We start from the raw sequence: 15,779 nt of genomic DNA, 5'->3' as shown, positions 1-15,779 counted from the left end.
TACAGATATTTTTTTTTTATCTTTTATTATTTTTTATAATCTAATAGCCTATACCTATATTGGGTAAAATGGGTGGGGTAGAAGTTTAAAAGTTCTTTTGGGCTAAGCTTAGAATGGTTAGATTAGTGTCTATGGGGGATTGGGCAGACTTGAAATTATTCATATACTCTTACATTATGTTTGGTAACTTAGGAGAGAAAAGAAAAGAAATGATTACTTAAGTTATAAGATAAAAGAAAAGAAAGGAAATAATTGTGATTTCTCTCCTTTTTGTTTGGACAAAGAAGGATAAGGAAGAAATAAAAGAAAAGAAATGATTGTGATTTCTCTCATTCTTGTTTGGTTAGATTTCATTAAGGGAAAAGAAAAGAAATTATTTTATGTTATATTACCAAAATAACTTTTTTTATATTTTCAATCATTTCATTTTTTTTTATTTTTAAAGGGACAAAATTGATATTATAAAAATAATGGTTTCTTTTCTCTCTCAATCTCTTCACTTTTGGGAAGATTGAAAATAAGGCTTATAAGAGAAATGAGTTTCTCTCAATTTCTCTCAATTTCATCTCATTTCTCTCTACTTAAGTTATCCAAACAAGTAAGAAAAATACATATCTCTCCATTTCTTTTCTTTTCTTTTCTCTCTAAATCACTCAATCCAAACATAGCTTTAGTGCAAGCCCGAATCAAGAAACTAGATTTGGGTGATCATTTTCAAAATGGCCCATTCCATGTACTAAAAAGCCTACTTGCTTCTTAGGAGCAATTTCATGGGTACAAATGGTTCACTAAATTTTCCTTCAATTCAGTTTTGGATTGAGCAAATTGTTTGTTTTCATAGAAGACAATTTATCAATATTATGAAAAATGCTCACTGAATATTCGTTTTGCTAAAAGAGTCCAACAACCACACGATCAAGGGAACTCAAACTCAAACTCAAACTCAAAATCTCAGCAACCGAGATACTAAAACATCATATACTAACACCGCCGTCGACCAAATGCAATTAAACAATTGAGTATTAGCAAGAAACAACAATGTTCATACTCCCTGTCGGTCTAATTAAACACATCTTAAATACCATTTTCAACTCCCAAAAAAAGAGGGGAAATTTTTTCTGCATCCAACTCAATTCGCACCTGGAGCACAAGTTGAATGAAAATGACTTCTATTTACATTTTCATGTCTCTGTCAGTAAATAATTCTGCTATTCTCAGTTCATAATCTGTCAACATCAGTAGAAATGTTAGTGTTGATCTGCTATTATTAGTTCTTTGTTTGGTTAACAGGAAAGTTTTCTTCCGGTTGCTTTTGCCATAAATAGTTGGCAGCTTCTATCCACCGTGGATTGACCAGAAACTTCTCTTGAACAGCCCAACGAGACTTCTCTGTTCCAGTGTCCGTGGAGATCACGTGTGTCACCAATGAATCAACTTCCGTCAAGCATATAGCTCCCAACTGCTCAGCCATCTTCCAAAGACTGATTTTCAGCCTGGAATTTAGTTGAAAACCCGGCTAAACACAACCTTACAGCCCTTTAAAACTTCCTTCCGAACTGTTTTCATCACCTGCCAGAATTATCAGACAAAGATGATATGATAACCATCAAAAAATCGAAAACCCTCATTTTTGGAGCTCTCAATGCAATTGATACTTTAATAGAACATATTGGACGCTTATTGAAACATAAAATGTAGAGACAATGAAGGAAACTAATGAGAATCATTTGTGGATTACTATAGGTTTCACATAGGAAATGCATAAAAAACGCACCACGTATTTCCTTTTCTTAGATTAGTTTCCAAGTAGTTTATGTGGAGTTCCTTCCCAGTTTCTCATTAGTTTCTTTGGAATATCCCCGTAGTTTCTGGCTTTATTGGATGTGTCGGGGCAGGTTTGGCATGGGTTCAAGGGGTTACCTACTAAACCAGTTGAAAAAATTGCATTAAATTACAAGCACCAGGTGGTTTGGTTTTACATTCCAGTAACCATACACCGTGTTACATGGACTCAAGAACGGATGTGAGGTGTAGATATTCGCTAAGTATCTGCATCATCTAATCCCATGTCCAAGGACACAGGGATGCAACAAAAATTCATGTATCTTAATTTACTTCTTTTATGTTCTAGGGTAAAATAGTGTTTTTGCCAAACGGCAACAAAAGTAAATTAACATAAAAGAGAAAAAAGGGATTACAAGAGAGTCGGAGGACAAGAAGTCCTCTAAAAAGGAAAAAAAGAAGAAAAAAAAAAAAAAAAAAAAATCCAACAAAACAAGCTAAAAAACAACATAAGAGTCCATATCACATAGGGCACACATGAGAGGTAGCTATGCAGTATATTAGATTTATTAACTGCATTAGCCGGGTTAAGGTTATACCATCTGTTATGAAGGAATGCAGCACCAAAAAAATAACTCAATTTTAAAACGAAGCCAGCAAAACAAAACAAATTAAAACCAAAAATAGCCACCAAGAGATCAAACACAGTTGCCATAAGAAACTTTACCTGCCTCACATCTCTCTCTAAAAGATTAACCCCAAGTTCCTGTAAGAAGGTGCTCAGTCAGTGATCAAGCTTACCAAAGATAATATAGCAAATTGAAAAAAGACATAGGAAGAAAACATACTGAGTCAAAGAATGTACTATGTATCTGCTTAAGGGCTGTAAGGATGGAAGCAAGTGCTCCATCAGTATCACTTTCATCACTTTTCAACTCAGAAAGAGATCTACAATTGAAGCCAAAATGTCGACAACTCGAAGCAAAGAAATGATATCTTTCCATCAGTATCAGGTTCTCCTTGTGCTTTGCCCACACCTAAAATAATAAAAACAATCAAGCATGCTTAACTTCATACTTGAATAAAGTACAATGCAACTACATCTTCAGATAAATTTGTATACACTTACACATGTAATTTGATACACAACAGAACTAACATTATAATATATATACATATATATATATGTGTGTGTGTGTGTGTGAGAAAGAGAGAAGTGCTGGAAACATCCATCTAGGGGTTTTTCTAAAATTACGTCTTTCTAAAAAATGTACAATGCTAAACTCTTTTTCTGTGGCGGAGGCGGATGTCACAACCAATTGATGCTTTTAAACCTATTTTACTCATTTTTCTGATCAGTTCAAAACTTGAAGAGGTTGCATCACAAGTAAATTAGAGAGAGAGAGAGAGAGAGAGAGAGAGAGAGAGAGAGAGAGAGAGCAGAGCAGAGCAGAGAAGAGCAGAGCAGAGGCCAGGGTGCAAGTTAAAACACCACTGGAAATAGGCAATTTCCCATAATTTCACCAAAGCAATCTCGATTTTAGATTCGACAATCACCAGTGATAATATCATGGAAGTTTATTAGCAAAAATGCCCCAAAATACTCTCCATGGTTAGCCTTATAAACAAAAGATTTTTTCATCACTTCCTTATCACATATGAGTTCTAAGTACAAGAAACCAAATATCAAAATATCATTTAATGGATGGAGATACGCTGGTCAAAAAAGATAGTGTCCTTCAAAACTCATCAGGACACAATACAATTTTTTTTTTGACACCAATTCAAGTTGCTTCTTAATTTCAACTTTGGTGTATGCCAAGGGAATTTATTTCATAGAATTTCACACTTCACAAAGGTAAACAACCATCACTTTGACCTTCAACATGCCTGTTGCAGCTAATTCTTGCAGAAAAAAGAACATATTACTAAACAATAAGCTAGCCATCGATAATAGAAAACCACTCTTTCAATTTAGTATTATAGTACAGGCACTCAGCATGCAAAAGCTTTTGTTAATAGACCACCAAGTTTCTGTACTAATGACCACAAGCAGATTGAAGAAACTTCATCCACGACCATAGAAAAGCCTGACAAACAATAGCATGATGCTCATGAGAGCTCCCATAATAAATTATGAAGTCAATGGTATCTTTTGTTTAAAACACGTCTACGCAAATTGTTAAGAAGAACAATAGCAGATAACGAAAAGAATAGCAACAAGGAATTGTAACAACTGATACTGGTGAATAGCAAGATCCCAGCAGAAATTTTTTCATGAATAAATAATACTACACAAACATGAACCACAAGAGAGTGCGAAAGAAGCCAACAATTAAGAATTAAGGCATAAATAGATTATAGCTGATTATTTACTTACTTACTGGTTCTGTATCGTCAAGGATCAGAACAGCACTTTCCTGCCCCAGCACCACATCAAGACCCTTTTGATGTCTCTGAGTACAATCATCTTGTGCAATGACTCTAGAACTGAAGTATATTTTTTCGGGATCCAGCAATTTTGCCATTTCCAAAGCATAGGAGCGTTCACCCATTGTGTATATGTACATCTCAAACAAGTTGCTTGCTTCTTTCAAGAAGGTGCGAACAAAGGGCCTCAATTTGGTCATCATATGCATGGAGTCCAATCTGAATAAGCTGCCTCTTGAAACATCTACGCATTTCGTATTCCAGTTCCATAAAGATACATGTACAAGGTCCAAATTATGATTATAGGTGACATCAACAAATATATCCAAGGATAATAAAGAAGCAGCATATTTGTACCTTTCCATATCAGAATAACCATACAAAGACAAAAGTTTGAACAAATTGATAGGTAATCAATTTGATCAAAGCCTGTAATAACTTTCCAAGGATCAGCAGAACAAGAGAACTATGCTATACTCAGTTTGTAGGTCTAAATTTGAAACAGATCACACAACAACAAAGGATGACAGCACATATAACATAGGAGCATTGAAGTATTCAACTGTAAAGAAACCAACCGAAATCCTCTACCTAGCATTTGAACCAAGTCCTTCGAAGTATCATGTGTCACTTATAGCCTCTGCTATAATTGTGGCTGTGTTGAACTCTATGTTACTTAGAACGCAGAACAAGAACGGGAACGTAGAATGCCACATGCTCTAAAATGTGGTACGGAAGATGGACTTGAGGTTGTTTAAATATGTATAATATGTCTGTCATTGTCAATGGAAAGACTTGAAACTCTTTTAGGCTGTGTTTGGTTCATGGATTTGGGAAGGGATTTGGAAAGAGAAAAGGAAAAAATGTGTAAAATTAAGTGAAATATAGGTATATTTTATTCTCATTTCACCGTCCTTTTTCCTTTCCCTTTCCAACTCCCTTTTCCAAATCTCCCCAAATCCTTAAACCAAACACAGCCTTAAGGGCTCCAGAGGTTTAATGCATGGTGATCCACTTTCTCCTTTTCATTTTTTACTGGTTGCGGATGTGTTGGGTGATTGACAGAGCTAGAAAGTCTGGTTTAGTTGATGGTTTTGTGATTGAGGGATGGGATTTGTGTCTCTCACCTACAGCATGTGAATGACAACACTATCTTCTTTTTTTCGAGGGAGAAAAGCAAGGTCAGGTGCTCATTATCTTTGTTGAGGATTTTTGAACTTGAGTCAAGTAGTGTACTGGTCATCAACATGCAGCAAAGTAGTGCGAAGAGGATAGCGGACATTCGAGGTTGTACCACTGAGAGTCTTCCCTTTAAGTACTTGGGACTGCCATTAGGAGACAATCCAAAAGCTGAGTCATTTTGGTCTTCTGTATTAGAAAAGATTGGAAAGCGCCTACAGGGGTGGAAGAGAGCTATGTTATCAAGAAGGGGGAGATACACTTTGGTACAATCAATGTTTAAGTAGTATTCCAATTTATTATCTATCTTTATTTAAGATTTTGGTTAGAGTTGCAAACAAGATTGAGAAACTGATGAGGGTTTTTGGTTTTTTTTTTTTTTTTTTTTTTTTTTGGTAAGGTAAGAATAAGGGAAAGAAGAATCTCTTGGTAGGTTGGGAGATTGTTTCTCTTCCAATGGAGAAAGGGGGTTTAGCTATTGGTAAAATCGTGTCTAGGAACATTGCTCTTCTCGAAAAGTGGTTATGGAGATTTCCCATTGAGAATAATTCATCATAGCACTCTATTATTAAGAGTAAGTATGGGGTGCAAGCTAATGAGAAAGATCCTCATGTGGTTAGTAGGGGTGATAGTCGAGCTCTGTAGAAATTTATATTTCATGTTCTTCCATTAATGTCTAGATTTTTTCCATTGAAAGTGGATAACGGGGAGAGCATTCCTTTTTTGAAGATGTTTGGGCAGCGAATTCTTCCTTTGATTTGACATTTTTTAATTTATAAAGGATGGTTCGGCCTCATTTTGTTTCCATTGCTTCCTTGGCTTCCTCTTGTTTGGCACTGATTTCTTGGGAATTGCATTTCACTAGTAGTCTTAATGATACAAAAAATCTTGAACTGGCAATCTTTCTCGTCTTTACACAAGTGAGTTTCTTTATATCCAAATATGTGTGACAAGCAGGTTTGGTTCGTTCATCCATCCAGTATCTTTTCAAGCAAGTCTTTCTTTGATAAACTCATTGATGAGCTTTTAATTTTCATAATTGAAAACTGATCATGCCTCTTAAAGTAAAGATCTTTATGTGGCCTTTGCCCCATGGTAGCATCTTCATTAATGATATATTTTAACAAAGGAAACCTAATCGCTATCTTTGTCCTCAATGGTGCATCATGTGTAGGATGGAAGGGAAATCTTTGAATCATCTTTTCTTGCATTGTTCAAGCCTCAGTACCAGTGGAGATCTCAACTAAAAAGCCTAGGCCCTATCCCCAACCTAGGTTCAAAGACCCAAGGCATAACTTAACTTGACTCCCAAGCGGCTATCAAGAAATGTCTCATTATGTCTATTATGGTTGGTTAACATTAACGACCAAGGAACACACAGAGTGATACTACCCCTTGCCTGCTCGGTTGTACACTATTATAATGCCGAGATGTTTGTCACTTGGTGGCATGCTTGGTGATTCCTACACCTACTTGTCCTATCATGTGTCATGTTCATGTACATATGTTCTAGAGATATCCAGTACCCACAATAATCATCTTTCCAAATAGTGCAATAGCAATCCTATTGGTTTAGTAAATATATAGTACGCAAAGCTGTAAATTTTGAAATTTCCTTTCCGTAGCACATTCAAAGCACAAAATAATCATTTTGACAGAAATTTAATCTTCCAAATCATAATTAAAGAACATTAGAAGAAAGTGTGTTGGTAATTTCCCTTTTACAAAGACTTAAAAAGTTTTCTGCATGAAACTATGCTATAGTTGATTAGTTTTGTGTCATCTAAAGAAAATTTTACCTAATCCAAAAAGAATGGTACCATAAAGTTAAGCTGCATAATATTAAGTTATTACTATGTACAACAGAGATAAAGTTTCTCCTACAAGAACCACAAAACTATTGCAAAACAACTTCAACTACCAAAGCAAAAGTACAAAAACTGTCAACACACTATACCTTCTATAGAATCTGTTTGGCTCTTTAAGTATTCCTCATTTGGTGTGATATCTAGAAGCCGGGTTGGATTAAGCAGTGTGTGATCTAAATCAAGAACCAAGTAAAGCTTTTTATGACCTAAAAGATTCTTCAAGTCTCTGTTCCGTAATCGAGCGATTTCGTCATTACCAAGCTTTAAGTCCTGCAAGCACAAATTATTCTCCATTTAATCGAAAGCTAAATCAAGAAAGAGAAGAAAGAACTATGAATATCTAGTATAGTCAAGCCGACTAAATCATATATATGCAAGGTTGTTAAAATCGGGATCTAAGTAGGATCGGTGAGAGGGTCTGGTGGATCGGATCGTAGGATCGGATCGAGGATCGTAAGATCCTACTTTCTATTAAAAAAAAAGATAAAAATAAAAATTAAAATGATACATATTAAAAATAAGGTGAAAAATCATAAAATCTACGATCCTACTTGCGATCCTACCTGCGATCCTATACGATCCCATACGATCCTACACGATCCCATGCGATCCTACACGATCCTACTTGCGATCCTGTTATAACATCGATCCTACAACGATCTGGATCATTTTGGCAAAGTAGGATCGTACGATCGTACGATCCGGATCGCGATTTTAACAACCATGTATATATGGTATGGTCAAATTTTTGCACATACTTCATAAAATTAGATGGATTCATAAAACATCTATAGCTGTTTTCCTTCCCATACTCAATTCATTCAAAATATTTAAAATGTAACTTAATGGATAATGGTACCAGATAGATGATCATAGCTGATAGAAGGAACATAATTCCTCAATATACCAAATTGAAGGGGAAGAACCAGTTAAAAAGAAAAAATATTTATATAAATACATAGGTGTCCACACAAAATTGCAATTTTAACAATTATGTCTGGTGGATTCAAAGAGGGTAACCTTATGTATATACCCAAATTGTACTGCAGTATCATCCTCCATCACTTGCCCACATAGTAAACACATTCCACGAAAAAAACCAGGATGTGTACATGTATCCTTCTTAACAGAAGTTTCTGCACAAAAATTATCAAGTTAGAAAATACAGTATCAGGCCAAATACCAACTCTGTGAAAGTGTGGCCAAATGGTAGGTAGATGCAAATGTAATATGGAAACATAATTCTTCTAAACAGATGAGTTAAAGAACGACATAAAAGTATTCTTTGAGTAGTAAAAGATGCACTGCAGCATGACCAAAACACCACCCGACAGGATATCAAAGAAATGAAAGACAGTGTGTGTGTGTGTGTGTGTGTGTGTGTGTGTGTGTGCACGTGCGTGTGAGAAAGAAGCATAATTTCATAAACCTAGTATCTTTGTTTCAGTGCAGGCTGGCAAAAAGCTATTAACATTTATGAAATGTGACCTTGTCCAGATTGATTCCTTATCATAACTCCAAAATCATCTATGGTGAGGAATGTAATATAATGTGACAGATATCCAAACCGGTAAGTTATCTGGCACAAGGTAAACGTTTACATCCAGTCAAACACTTGGTTCTGACCTCCAAACTAACAAGGGCAAAAACTCATCGCATACCACAATCCTCGTGTTTGCCTTAAGATGAAAGATTTTGTATACCTTGAAGGATATGTTCCCCATAACATACAAAACCTAGATTTCTTATATGACACGTGTTCCACATCAAGATATAATGATGCTAAGCACTATTGACATCCAAGTCAACAATGAGAGATATGGCATCCTTCATGACCTTGATCAAGCTAACAATGATCAATATTATCAAAAAGATTCTCAACAGAAGATTGGAAGAAATCACAACAATTAGAAAGACGACATAACAGATGGAAAGGATAATTTGACTTCCTTTTTCCCCTTATGCAGCTACATGAGACAATGAGAACAAGAAATGATAAGCTATTTAACATGAGTCTTAAAATGCAAAAAGATATGCACGATCAAACCTAGGTTGGGGTAGAGTAGAGGTTATTTTTTGTTAATTGTTAAGTAAATGTATTGAATGATTGCAATCAACACTATGGGTTGCACAATGAATGAATTCTTTCCTCTACCATAGAACACTACAAATATTCAACAACGAAATGGACCCTAGAAAACAACAATAAGTACACATTAATGTGTACTTATTGGCCGTTGTTTTTTATTACCCAATAAAACTTTACAATATCGTGTTGGTTGACTTTGGCATACACATGCCTCAGGTGAAGAGCATTAAGAATTGAAAAATGACAGAAATAATACTACTACTAATGTTTTGTACCAAAAATAATAACAAGACTAATAATACAAAACAAGAAACACCTAGTTAAAACTAAAACAAGGTCTCTATCAACACCCTCAAGTCATTATTCAGCTCAAGTAAAATTAAACACATTCACATCTTAGTGAGCTTACAAGGTAGCAACCGGGGAAGAAAAAAAATTACGCATCAAACATGACAAGTATTGACGATAATGTACCCAACTGAACTAGAAAACATCACCTAAACTTTCTTCTGCTTCTACGTGTGGAGTCAAACGCTCAGGATCCTTCATGCTTTCCAACATCTCCACCTTCCGCCTTTTAACCCTACAAGATTTAAATATTCAGAACGCACAAACATGAATATCAATTTTATCATTCTCTCCCTTGCAGGTGATAACTATAGATACGAGCAAGATTTGGATGATATTATCTACTATTTGACTTTTCCAAACCTACATCTTCGCCTTTGCAGATTTAGCTAAAAACATCACATACAAAGTTCAGGTACTTTGTACATCATTCATCAAAAACCATACAGAATTGTAAACTAAAGAAGAAATGAAGGTCAATATATATAGTTTCACATTTATAGATAACATTGAATTCATAAACAAAATTTAAATACTCCAGCTAAATAGCTACAACAATGTAGTGTACAACAAGAAGAACCAGAAGAAGACTAGTGTGTACCCTCTCAAGTGCATGGCACCTGTACACTATATTCATGCCTACAGTACATTAATAAGCTATAGAAGACCTTATCACTACCATATTTGGATTTTATAATATCTAAAATTGTATGTAAAAAGGTTATCTCTAACTTTTGTTGCATTTACCGGAACTGTAAACCCAAACTTAAACATTAAAAAACAAAAAGAAAACATACACACAAAAATAAATAAACAATAAACAAAACGAATAAAGAAACCAAGACGGACCACCGTTTGCCAGTTCTAGGCTTTTTCACTATGAAACCAGAATGAATACAATCAAGACCGAACCAAATCAACCCAATTGGATCAGGTTGTTTTGGATTGAGTCACATAGAGCAGCCTAACGAGCACAAGAAAAATGAGGAAGTTTAAGAAGAGGACAAGCACAACAATTCTGATCAGGGAAGCAAGAAAATAATACATGTTGAAGAGAAGAAAAATGGTAAGGATAGTAAGAAGATGAGACAGATTGTGGTGATGAAGACAAGATAACGATAATCAATTGAATGATTGGTTTCACGCCTATATTGGTTTTCATTACACACAAACTATCAACTGCAACGGATGCTTGTGAGTTTCAAACCTTAAAGACTATATTACACCTTTGAAGTGTTGTGTTTTTGCTGGTTCTTTGCTCCATGCTATTCTTCTTCTTTTTGATTTCCTATTGTCTTTTGTTCGTTTAGTCCTATTCGTGGCGCATCTTTGTGTCTTAACAAGCACAAACAAGATATTGAAAACCAATTTTCTGATGAGAACTGACACTAGTGTCTAAGACCACAACCCCAAGCCATGGCTAGAACCACATAAAATTTGACCCAACAAAGTAATAAAATAAATTAGTTTTATCTGGTACAACTTTAGACCTAATAGAAGAAACAACTGGTACCTCTCAATATTGGGCTTAGAATCATCCTCATCATCATCGTCATCCTCGTCCTCATCTTCTAGGTCAGGCGATATGTCAGAAGTAGAATTCAACTCTGCATCAAGAAAGGCAGCAAAGTCTTCACTGCTTGACGAATGTACCGGAGAATCATTCACAAGACTCATCTGAAATGCCATCCAAGCAATAAGATGACCCCAGTTTCATGCACATAATTTGGAAGGAATGCACAAAAGGAAACGAATGAAGTTATGGGGAAATAAGCATCAATCGAAGCTAAAATTCTTAATTTTGGACCCAGTTCTAGTCCACCAAAACTAAATTCCAATGGAACATAGCCTGTTTTATTGACACATTGGTTTGCAACTAAAGTTCATCTTTCTTTTTATCTTATATAAGAGCACCCATATTTATCCCCTTCATGGGTTGCAACTTCATAATTCATGCTCTCCTATTCGGCTGTTAGTAAACATTTGCATTAATTGTCAACAAAAATTTTACCCAAGTTCACAATATACAAATTATATACTCCCTCCATCCCAAAATAACAGTCCCTTTTGGGGAATCTAACTTTTTTTTGTAGTACAATTATTGTACTTTAAAAATATTAATTTTTCAAAATTACCCTTTGATAGTACATTTTTTTAAGAATATCAATTGTCATAATTATACTTTTTGTATTGTTAATGAAGTTAAAAGAATGACAAAATAGGAAATTCATATTATTTTGGTCTTTGATTTTTTAAAATAGACTAAGATTTTGGGACAATGAAAAATAGAATAAGGTACTAATATTTTGGGACGAATGGAGTACTTATTTTGGTATTCACCTGAACTGACCTATGTTCATCCCTTGCCCCTTAAACTTGAATCCATTGTTCGGTTGAAAAATGCATTTGGTTGTGTTTGGTGGAGTTTTGAAAACTCAATTCCACCCCTTGGTGAGTGTGGTGTATGGTTAGAGTTTTCAAGAATTGATTCCACAACCACTTTTGAAAACACGTCTACCCAGTCATCCTCCCGAACGTCCGACCGTTTGACCAGAACAGTGTTTGTGTTTTTTTTATTTTTTATTTTTGGCACCTGTTTTTTTTATATTTTAAATAAAAAATATTTTTAAAATTTTTTATGAGTTTTGAATAGAATTTTGGATTGTGTGTTTGGTTATGAGTTATAAGTTTTTAAATCAAATATCATACGTCACATCAAAAATTTCAAACTCAATTCAAAACTTATTTCAAAACTCATAACCAAATAAATTTTCCACACTCAAATCATAAGTCCAAAACTCACAAACTCAAAATACAACTCTATTCTCAAATCATAATTCTAAAACTCTACCAAAAGCTACCTTCATTTTTTTTCCTTTGTTCTAGTTATGAAACCATTGAACTAGTGGCGGACCCAAAAATCTTAGTTAGGGGGGGCCAAGTTATATACAATTGAAAATAAATTACAAAATTTATTTTATTACATTCTTACAAAAGTTTTGTAGGTATTGTACTAAAATAGTCACTTTTGTAAGTATAAAAATTAAATGTTATCATTAAGTTTGCAAATAAATTTCAATCAATATTCAATAGAAATTTACAAAACAAAAAGTATCAAAACAGGATTATAAAGTACTTTTACATGTTGTACAAAATAAAAGAATAAAAAATAATAACATATAAATATTTTTTCATAGTCATACTGAGTCATAATTAACACCAATTAAAGACATAATCAAAGGTCATTTTGATCATAACCAAAGCCACCACAAGTCAAAGACCACTTTGAGATATAATCAAACATCATGCATAATGGGACGTAACTAATTTTGATTTAATAATTTGTTGGTCCCACCACATAGTGGTCTATAACCAAACACTATAATGGTTTGTAATTAACATCAATTTAACCTATAACTTACATATGGTATACACTATATGTATTAATTAGGATTTTCAAATGGATGCAGCCCCCCTAGCCACCCCCAGTGTCTGCAGTTGCATTGAACTATGGCCAAACGAAGAAAAATAAAAAAGCCTAATTATATGTGTGTTATGCATGATATACAAATTATGTAAATTATAATACTCAGATTCGCAAGAAGAGTTACGCTCGGTTTGTTTGGGCAGAAAACATTTTGCCAGAGAAAACATTTTTTTTGATGTTTGGTGGAGGTGGAGGTGGGGTGGCAGCAGAGGTGATGGCAGTGGTTGGGTGACATCGGTAAGACTTTAGTCCAAAAAATGTGTCTTCAGCCTTTCGAAGTGGAAAATATTCCTACCCAACTATGTTTGTTTTTTGTTAGACTTTCATTTTCTATTGTACCAAACGCCAGAAAATATGAAAAAACCCAATCAAACGGATTGTTAATAATGATCTGCATTTCCCAAAAACAAAAGCATGAGAATACTTCATTAGACAGATAGAGAATCAAAATTTATGTATATACACATCAATTACATTGAAGCTTACAGAACTACTCGACATTGCTATCCAAGCATTATAGCTATTAAATACTCCACATATTGCTATGTGTGTGTATCTATATACATGTATATCAACAGAGTTGCAAAGCTGACGAACAGGAGGAGTAAGATTGAGGAGTTTTACCAGGAATTGTGGTGATCGCCGGTGAGGTTGCGGCGGCAGACGACGGTGGCGGTGTAGCTAATCGCCGGAAGGAGGGAAAGGAGGGGGAACAGAATGCCGTTGCAGAGATTTCTAGGGCTTATGTCACAACCCTGTCTTGATTGGAAACTATTCTTCACCAATTAGATAATAATATAGGGTTTAAGATATTTGGTTTTATTTTCAGGATTCTCTTTTTAAGGAAATTGAAATTTTTGGGGTTTCTTGTGATTTTAGTGAATTTTTTATAATATTTTAAATATTTTTTTAATTTTTAGATATACTTAACATAAATATATTTAAAAAATATAATATTTGTGAAAAAAATTAAAAATTCATTAAATACTAAAAAATACAAAATATATATAGAGAGAGTATATTTTTCGTATTCTTGTGTATTTATTGATTTTTAAAATATTTTTTTACAAATATTTTACTTTTTAGAAACATTTAAGTAAGGTGCATCTAAAAAAGTAAAAAAATTACTTTAAATTATAAAAATATTCACAAAAAATAAAAAACTTTATTTCTAGAAAATTGAAACAAAATACAATGATTAAATTTGTAACTCATATATATTGGATTTACCATAATGACTAAATAATTAAATTTAATCTTACATTCTCTTATTTGATCCATAGAATAACTTACGGCAATATTTAATAAGATAAGCATTAAGAGAGTAAATAAATCATATCCAACTTTACTTTAATTTGGTCATCATCACAATATTATAAGAAAAATGATTGATTTACGGAATTTGAGTTCGTTCAAATTTCCCGTATTACATAAGATGGACATCCGACCGAATGAGCTCCAGAATGATCGCCGAAGTCTCCCTTATCAACTACGATTGTCACCCTTGTTTGTCGGTATGTCAACTGGTATTCTCCCAGATGACTGGCATGCACAAATTTGAACAATTCGGGCGAACCCCAAATACGGTGGATATAGCAATGCTCAATACTATAATTAAATAGTTCAGCAATACGTATCATGGAGATTCTACACTAATAATGCAACATAGTCCATTTCATATATCACAACATTGGCAACTTATTTAATATAGTCCTTAAGTAAGAAGTGCGTGTAAAAGGTCCAATAATATCTTTTTTTATCAAAAACTATTCATGGTATAATTCATTCATTCTCATTAACTGTATTTCTGATATATTTCTCATTATGAATGGCAACTGCTATTTCTCACTTCATTTCTCACTTTATCTTGAGCTTTGTAAAAATGCAACATATTTTAGAATTAATTATCTAAAAACCCTATTTACAAATGTTATGGTAGTTCAGTTTCTATCTAAGAATTTTTTGAACCAATAAATCCTATTTTGTAAAATTGAGAATATTATTAGTTTTTCTCAATTTTTAAAACTAAGAATACTATCAATCTTGTATAGTAATTTTTTCACTAACTGATAAAAAAAAAAAAGGAGAGCATGAGATTAAACATTGTTATTCTTCTATTTATTGGTTTGATTCAACTATACAATAAAACTGAAAATATTATCAATACACAAAATTTTCAGTTTTGCACAAAAAATAATTTAGTTTTTTTAATTTAAAAAAATATTAAAAAAAAATTTTTGCACATAATTTTTTTTTTATATAGTTTTTGTTAATTTGAAAGTTAATATTTTAAAGATTTAAAAATTAAAATAAATGTCAAATTATAATTTTCATTTATATAATCATAAATGATAAACCATCATTATTTTTGGGATACGAGTTGACTTTTTGACTATTTTAACCTGGGACTAAAAAGTTTCGTTTGGAATAAATTTTTTGATTTTTTTGACTTTTATAACAGAAAAATTATAATGATTATGAGGTAGATAGGATGTTTTGTCTTATTGGGCTTTTTTTCTTTTCTTTTTTTTTTTGTGGCTATTTAAACCAAAAAGCCTAGGGCTTTTTCTTCCCAAACAAGACAACTTCGACTATT

At 33.5% G+C, this 15,779-nt stretch overlaps 1 protein-coding gene across 1 annotated transcript; it reads right to left on the bottom strand.

Annotated features, from left to right (window-relative positions):
- Positions 1-974: 974 nt before the first annotated feature.
- LOC114266582 (RNA polymerase II C-terminal domain phosphatase-like 4) lies at positions 975-14,224 on the bottom strand. The gene is given in 11 exon segments (XM_028207512.2): positions 975-1,481; positions 1,483-1,506; positions 1,508-1,569; positions 2,510-2,548; positions 2,631-2,819; positions 4,167-4,456; positions 7,349-7,529; positions 8,280-8,395; positions 9,846-9,931; positions 11,210-11,373; positions 13,808-14,224. Coding segments are annotated over 10 exon segments (1,365 nt in total). The 5' UTR covers positions 13,808-14,224; the 3' UTR covers positions 975-1,267.
- Positions 14,225-15,779: the final 1,555 nt, after the last annotated feature.

This window comes from Camellia sinensis, chromosome 5, assembly GCF_055761805.1.
Source record: "Camellia sinensis isolate YWXY chromosome 5, ASM5576180v1, whole genome shotgun sequence".
NCBI classification, from domain to species: Eukaryota; Viridiplantae; Streptophyta; class Magnoliopsida; order Ericales; family Theaceae; genus Camellia; species Camellia sinensis.
Note: the sequence above shows the minus strand (reverse complement) of the source record. Positions and strands in the feature narration are given on the sequence as shown.